Source organism: Ostrinia furnacalis, unplaced genomic scaffold (genome assembly GCF_004193835.3).
Source record: "Ostrinia furnacalis isolate ACB-3 unplaced genomic scaffold, ASM419383v2 OfSCF7556, whole genome shotgun sequence".
NCBI lineage: Eukaryota > Metazoa > Arthropoda > Insecta > Lepidoptera > Crambidae > Ostrinia > Ostrinia furnacalis.
The window spans coordinates 727,073-735,596 of NW_021137795.1; the positions used below are offsets into that span (position 1 = coordinate 727,073).

Sequence of the window (8,524 nt, forward strand, 5' to 3'; positions counted from 1 at the left end):
CACCCAGACCCATCAAATTAAAATTCATCATTTCAATTTCTGCCCGGCCGGGAATCGAACCCGGGACCTCTCGGCATAGTAGTCCGTTTCGAACCACTACACCAAACGGCCGATAAAAATAGTATAGCCTGACCAGGAACATAAAAACCCTCGCCATGTTGCGGAAAACTAATGGTACTAATTTCTTTTAATGGCAACAGTAACTGAAAACTTCATTGACATGTCACCTTGCATGTCAGTCTATTGCTGTCAAAGTGTAAACAAACTTTATTTTAAATGTGCGCAATTGATTTTGTGAATTAAATTGCTAAAATATTTTTATAGTCGTGAAAGAAAAGTGGTTCACGACAACTTGTAAATTATCTACCTACATATAAAAATTGTTAATTTCTCATGTAAGTGACTGTAATGTTTTTAATGGGAAATAAATGTTCTTTAAACCTACAATAGTACTACGAGTACTAAGTAGGTACTAGGTTTTACTCCGTTACGTTTATGTGCCTGCTGCACTATAGAATAAACATTAGTAATAAATAATCGCCTTATCAAAAATCCTATTCTTTTTCCCTAGTAGATATTCTGTACGTTTAAATGATAAATTTAGACAGGCTTAATTACAACACCGTTGAATGACTACATAATAAGACGTTTAACTCAAATTCCTTTCGAGTCAACTTATAATTATTATTTATACAACGTAAAATACCGTGGGTTAATTACAATAAGTCATAACTCGACATTCACCGTGGCTAGCATAAAATATGAAATTATGTTGGAACGTCACGTAAAAGAAAAGTTTTACTGGCTTTCACTGTAATAATCTAGGCTTTATTCCTTTTAGCAGCAGAACTTATATTTTAAACGCATATAAATTATAGTTCCAGCTAGCAATTTTCTGCCAAGCTTACCTGATAGTTCAGGAAATTTACTGATCGATCAATATTTCCAGGATAATCATAAGCTTTTTGAGTATAATATGTAGGTTAGGTAACAGTTTTTTTAATTGATCTTGTACCTATCTTAGAGAGTAGAGACATAATTCAAATTCTTTATCAGTATGAAATATCAAATATCAAATTAACTGAGCAAATCTTTGAATCCATTCTTCACAGTATCTAATTATCTAGGAGATCTAACGAAAAACCAAGTTAGTTTCACAATAGTGGGCAAATGAGCTGACTGCGAGTTGGTCCGCATTATTTCCTCTACTAATTCAGGGTATTCAGAGGCGATGTCTGTTTTTGTTGGACTTCTTCGCGCTCGTAAATTGCCATTTTATCCGTGTCTCATTTTCGCTACAAATTGCATCTTTTGTTTATAGAAAGATACCAAATAACAAGAAGTGTTTATTGGAAAACTGCCGCAAATTATTGTCGTCAAAGACTGTAGGTGTTTTAGTCCATACTGATTGACCAGGAATATTGGTAAAATACCTATATGAAACTAATTTTCATGTGAATTATTTACGAGTTACGTTGTATTTTCATAAACCTATTCAGAAATTCAGCAACTCACGTTCAACTAATCTGTAATTTGACAAAATGTAGGAACCTACTAACATCTTCTATTATATAAAAGAAAGTCGTGTTAGTTACTCCACTTATAACTCAAGAACGGCTGAACTGATTTAGCTGAAAATTGTCAGGGAGGTAGTTTAGAGCCAGGAGAAGGACATAGGATACTTTTTATCCCGTTATTTATTGCCATTAAGGCGGAACAAAGTTCGCCGGGTCAGCTAGTTGTTTAATAAAGCGTAAACATAATCACAATTTACAAATTGAGCTGAGTTTGATGGCTTGATTAAAGTCAGTTTCCCGAACTGAAATTTTGATAAGTACATAATTTTAATACAAACGTAAAATTTTAGTAGGTAATTGAGCTTATGTCTGTTGAACGCGACGTGGCTTTATGTTTAAGCTTAAATTTGGAGTACGTAAGCCTTTGTAAGTCCATAAATGATAACTTTAATATTTAAACTGATAAACATAGGTACCTACTTATAAAAGTCACGAACACTATTTAAATTGGATAACAATTTCAGGATTTGACCTAATCAATCAAAGAAGAAAATAAAATCACCAATTTATCGACAAGCATTTAATGTCCCTTTTGTTACATTCTTACCTTTTTTTTTTTTCAAAACACCGAATACCTTTGTACGAACTACATCGTTAAAATCAATTCCGTGACAATTTGATTGAACGACACGGCTCTACAAATTGTATAGATCTCTACGAAAACATGCGTTTATAGTGCGTAGTAAATCATCCCATTTATAGCCGGGGAATGATTAGCGGGGACGGAACTTGTGTATACCGAAAGGCGTGGGGAACATGTATATGTATATGAATCATAGCATCATATAAGTGATAGGACCTACTTTTATATCACTAAAATATTTTCAACTTTTAGCATCGAAACCTTACATAGGTTTAAAAGATGTTTAAAAGCAAAAACTAGAGTCTCTCTGGCTATATTACTTTATCACTCACTCATAAAATTAATGATTTGCTCATAAACTAATTTACAATAAATATAGGTTTACCTATGTGTTTTATTTATTGTAAACTGTGTGCAGTAGAGCAAAGTAGGACCACGCTGAACTCATAATCTGCAAGCAAAAGAGGAAAATAATAAAAAGGTATTATTTTTGACTTAAATAATCTTCAGAGCAAGATTGATCTTACCTTACAAAAGACTCTTAGGTTCAGATCAGTAAAACCTAGTGCAGTTAGTTTACACGGTTTTTGGGATCTGTGAAAACAATATAATTAGTTACCTATTTGTAGTGTGTTGTAGTAATAAAGAAAAAGAAATGTTAACAATGACAATGTTAACAGCATTGTTATGTTCCGGCAGTTACTTAGAGGTAAGATAGCCAGTTCCTCCGTGGTTAAGGATTCCGGGTAAAGCTCGCTTCCACCTTCGGCCTGATCGTCACTTACTATCAGGTGAGATATAGGCCAAGAGCTTCCTCGTGGTGGATAAAAAAATGCATCAATATCTAAAATACCATAGACGTATTGATATTACCTTCTCAAAACAAAAAGTAAATCCTTCATCACGACCGAATTCGCTTTATACCATTTACTTCTGTAAACAGCGTTACTTATTTCAGAGCTCTGTAAATAAAAAAACAAAAATAAAGCTTTCATACTCGTAACGGCCTCATATTTATATTACAAATCTAAAATTTCTATGTCTTCTTGCCATTTTTTATAAGAGCTAAACATAAATTTAATATGTTTAAAATATGAAAGTGTCTAGATTTAGGTACTAAAGATTGACATTTTACAGGATTTTTCTTTTTCTAACTACAATATGTTCACTTAGGTAATACATAATAACAATTTATTGGTGTAAACTTACAGACTCAATGAGCATGTCGCTGTAGTAACAGAGAACAAACACCTGTAAGGTCCACATGATAAGGAATGCAATGAATGGCACCATCAGAAAGAAATCATCTATGGTCTGAAAATAAATGCGAACATTTAACTTTTGATTAACAATCAATTATCCAGGAAGGTTACATCTGAGCCTGATAATGTTTTGAACTTTGTTTGTCACCTACCGTAATATTAAAGGCAGAAATGCACATCACGAGCGAACTCACTGAGATATTGCACAGAGTCGATTTCGAGAATGTTGTCTCTATTATATCTACGCATCTGAAATACATAGATTCGTATCGTAATCGAATAATATTCCGTAAAGTTTACTAAATGAGTACCTAGCGACTTACTCGTACCTTATAAGCTCAACATGGCGTCGAACAATATTGTTCAATCGTATTTTAAATTCATTTTGCGTCTCTACTTGACTGAAGTCTACATTTTCAGGAATAATGCTCTCTATATCGTACTGTAGCGTTCTGAACTGGATTAAGAGGAAGGTGCACGATAGAGCGTAGAAACTGTCAGGCCCGTGGACTGTTGATACTGCTATGAATCCTATGAGAACATTTTAAAAAATATTTAAGAAATTGTAACAATTGAAGACAAGCTTATAATAGTTACAGCTCTACAATTATTTCTTCCAATGCGTCTCTTAAAAAACCAATCAAAACTCATCTTTTATTTGATCTCACTATTACGACCAAACATACCTACCTGCCCATATCTGGTGAAGGTAGGCAAGCGGCCAAAACCTTATATCCGTCTCATCGAAAGGAAACTTGGCTAGGAATGGCAGTTGCATCACAAGTTTCCCAGTCGAGTTATACAGGAGCCACGTAATGATCAACGGGCCTACCGCAAACACCGCGAGACCGAACGCATCCAGAGCGCTATTCGTGGTCATCACAATGTTAAGAACTACCAATCGCTTATTCAACTCATTCTCTATTTTAGTCTTAAGCCCCGATTTAGCGCTATCAGACTGCATTAACTTAAGGGCTCTAATAAGTTCGCTGACTAGATTGCCGTTTTGAATCAGAAAGTAGGACTTGCAACAGCCTAAAAGGCTTAATGTCAGGCAAGGTATCAGATACGTCATTTTCACGACGCTTGCTTTTGTTTTAATTCCATCAATGACCCACAAGAACTCCCCGATTATATGACTGACGAGCCAGGAGATGTTGAAACAGTAGAATCTCCGACTGAGGAAACGCTCGACGACATTTCTGTTGATATCTTCTTCATCGAAGTATGTGCCTGAGACTTTTAGCATAGCATTTACTTTTTTCAAAGCCTTTTCGAATAAAATTTCTTCTCTGCTCATTTTAAAACGATAAATTAAGAGTGGCTGCGTTGATAGAATATATCAAACTGATAGAAAGAAAATCGGTGGAAATTATAACAAGCACTCTTGTAGAGCTTTTATATAGGAGCCAGTAATTATTCTTCACCGCCTAATTAAAAAGAAAAATAAAATCAAGAGATTCTAAATTAAGGGTTACGGTTTTTTAATTGGTACAATCAAACCAATTAATCAATATACTAATTACATTGACATTCATGTAATCAGCCTTTAATTAAACAATTAAAATGCCTGATTAATACTCCAAACATTTTAATAGAACGCAGGGTAATTCATTTTCTTTTGTCGTAATGATTATTACTTAATTATCTACGCCATTTACTTCGTACCTACACCTAAAGCCAGTTACAATTGGTCTTTGAAAGAAAGTGAAGCCATAGGTACTTTACAGAAACACCGTTCTGCATCCTTTAATAGTAGTAATATTATTCGTTAAAGCACAGACGATAAAGTGATTGTTGGACACATTTCCCTAATGCCCGGTCATAAAAGCAAGTTTCACAGGCACGCCCAAGCCTTCGGATCATAATGTGAATAGGTTTGTGACTCCGACATGTGGACTCGGCCTTGATTTATGAAAACGAAACGTATTAGCTGATATTAAGAAAGCTGGGACTCGCACATTGTAGAGTTAGCTATTTAAGTAAGTAAGTAAGCAGTAAATATACTGACTCAGCCTTTGCGCTTTGGAGGGAAAATGCGAAACCATATAAATAAGATTAACCACTTCGAAACATTTTTATAGACGTCTTCTAATATACTTGTAATACTTGTGGCGAAGTTTTGGGCTGACACTGAGTAGGTTTGTTGTCGACACGAAAAGAAGAAGAATATACATTATCTCCAAGTGAGAGGTTTTTAAACATTATAACCGTTAAAGCTTTTTCTTCTGAAGTATAATATCTCAAGCCAAGCGTTTTAAGAATCAGTATGAAAATCGTTTTTCACAAAACTATTAGCTGACGCAACTCCGAGCAGTCATATTGAGTCCGCATCATACCAAAAACCATATCGGAAAACTATTTCAGGGAAGTATCGACAAGTAACTGAGTCACTGGCACAACAGACAAGCAGTACCGTCGCATTCATCCGAAATAGAACAAGGATGCCTCTAAAAATATAAAAGTTCTACTTAAGAGCTGTTCGAAACATTACTGCTAAAAATAACCAGTAATGCGCATGTAATACCTGCTACTGTTTAGTGTTACTGCCCAACTGTGAGTTACTGACATTCTCTTCAAACGCTTATCGCGGATACCGAATTTCGACGTCCTGCGAGTGTTACCTAAATAACATGTTTAGATAAAGGTGTAGTTTCAATAATAGGTTATAGGTAAGGTTGGAATGCCGATTTATAATTTTAAATCAGAAGAAAGAGCTTGGCATTTTTCAAAATCTTTAGAAATTTTTCAATTTCATACAGTATTTTCCCATACATTAGAAATAGTGAATCTACGCCACTTACAGAAAGTAGATTATCATTTGTTTTAATGCTTAAGTATATTTAGAACCAAGAGCGGTAATTAATAAACTAAACTGAGTCATTTGCTTATTTATTATACAACTATTTTTACAACGAATCGCTATATTAATAGTAGAATGTAAACCTTTTAAATCTCCATCATAATACTAATCTTCACTAAACGGCCATTATAAGGTTGAATTATGAACAACAAAAGTTTATTTCAACACTTGCTTTAACACCAGTCACCCATTCGCACGCTCCGTAGAATCCCAGTGTGTTTACGCGATAAATTATGAATTATACAAACAGCAGAATATATTTTATTACGCTATAAAATCGAAAGACTGAGTACAACCACGCACTGATCGTAGGAAGTAACAAAATGGACCAAGGCTGAAACAGAATACAAGAAACTAATTCAGTAATAGTGCATGTTTAGTCTAACATTTTACATGTAGTTTTTTTTTGTACTAAAAATATGTGTATGAAGTAGGTATTATAAAGATTTAGCAGTATTTAATTTTTAAATCTTAACAAAATGTTTGGTTCTTTCGCACGCTGATAAAACCAACAAGCTTTTAATTCGCAATGTAGTAGACACTAAGGCTGAGTCGCACCAACTTACTTTGACCGTAACTTGCACAATAACCGGTGCTTTTTGTATGGAGTTTGACAGATTTTTGACGTTTGTTAAAGTGAAAATAAGATGGTGCAACTCAGCCTAAGACTTATTTTTTGATTTGTTATTGACAGCTAGTGAGCTTTTTCTTTGTCATACAGTTTTTATCGTGCACCCTGTGAGCTTCAATTTATTTTTTCTTTTCTTATGACTTCATGTCCTGATTACGTAGACTTTCATTTTAACCCTATATTTTTCATATCTTTTTCCTAAAAATCTGTTTAAAATTATTAGACTATAATTTGTTTTCTGGCTTGGGCTTTCAAAGAAAAATGCTTTTCAATTTAGAATTATTGTAATAATAAAACTACAGCGAAGTATAATCATAATACTTATATTAATCTCGTGTAATTTAAAATGTTTAACAAAAAAGATTTCGTAACGTAAACACATGTCTTTTTATGACCTCGTAATTCACAAAGCTTGTAGAAGCAGCAGCTTAGCTTTATTAAATTACTTATCCAATGAAATTACATTACAATAAAAATTATAACCGGTACACATTGCTGTTTAATCTATTTGAAAAGGACATTGGGAACTTTAATATGAGAAAATGCCCCACGGCGGACAAAGATGAAACGTATTTTATTTCAAAGCTTTATACTTGTAGGTATATTCACTTAAAGCGCTATGTTTTGATATATGGGAATTCTGAGATATGACGAGTCTAAGTTGAAAATATATTTGTCTAAAATGATTTCATATTTTTATATGTTATGTTGTTTGGCATTGCAGAGTAACCAATAAAAGTAAATAAAATAATATAAATAATTAAAAAATATAAATAAAATAATATAAATAAATAAAATATTATAAATACTTAAATTAATATTAGACAACATCTCATATAATATTACTCCAACCCAAAATAAGTAGCTAAGGCATTTGTGTTATGGAAATCGGGAACGACGAACCACAACACACCCAAACCAGAGACAATGTGAAAAGATAGTTTTCTATATTGTCCCGGCCGGGAATCGAACCCGGGACCTCAGGATTGGCCCGGCACACCTTGAAAACCGGTGTGTGCGCCTCTCCGCCACCAAGGTCGTCAAAAATATTACCTAAATGTAAAATAAAATAAAATATTAAAACTTCATTTTCTCAATATTCCCATATAAGAGAGAAAAAAAAATGCACGGAAATTCATTGGATATTAGTATGTATCATCTGTGATAGGTTTCGTTTGTGTCCGCTACTTTTCGAAAAGTGGGGCAAAAAGTTCCCAATGTCATTTACAACTCTTACAATCTATCAATTATTGCAAAATTGCAATTAAACTTTAAAATTAATTACAAAAGTGCTTCGCAAACATCAACATTTACCAATCCCTGAATTTACACATTCACACAATGTACAAATAATAGGCAATTTATTTAACACTGAACGTTCGACGAGAATCTAAATGAATACATTAGGTTTATCACATGTCATGTCTAGACAATAGGCCGCCAAACACATCTTCGGATCGTCAGACATAAAGTTCAATGTACAAACAAACAGCAAGTCACATTTTTTCTGAAGTTGGCACGCGAACGTTTCCACATACCATTGTTAAAGTCATTGTCTGTCACCGAAATTACACGTGCGTTAATATCTTTTTTAAGAAAAACAAATAC

The 8,524-nt window shown here is 33.7% G+C and overlaps 2 protein-coding genes across 2 annotated transcripts; both read right to left on the minus strand.

The window, feature by feature from the left end:
* Positions 1-2,554: 2,554 nt before the first annotated feature.
* Positions 2,555-3,450, minus strand: LOC114365115 (putative odorant receptor 92a). Its single transcript, XM_028321591.1, has 4 exons — positions 3,370-3,450; positions 3,034-3,122; positions 2,688-2,754; positions 2,555-2,611 (listed from the first exon to the last, which is right to left on the minus strand). The coding sequence occupies exons 1-4, from the start codon at positions 3,424-3,426 to the stop codon at positions 2,555-2,557; spliced, it is 270 nt and encodes an 89-aa protein (XP_028177392.1). The 5' UTR covers positions 3,427-3,450.
* A 291-nt stretch (positions 3,451-3,741) lies between these two features.
* LOC114365139 (uncharacterized) lies at positions 3,742-4,722 on the minus strand. Its single transcript, XM_028321628.1, has 2 exons — positions 4,113-4,722; positions 3,742-3,953 (listed from the first exon to the last, which is right to left on the minus strand). The coding sequence occupies exons 1-2, from the start codon at positions 4,720-4,722 to the stop codon at positions 3,742-3,744; spliced, it is 822 nt and encodes a 273-aa protein (XP_028177429.1).
* Positions 4,723-8,524: the final 3,802 nt, after the last annotated feature.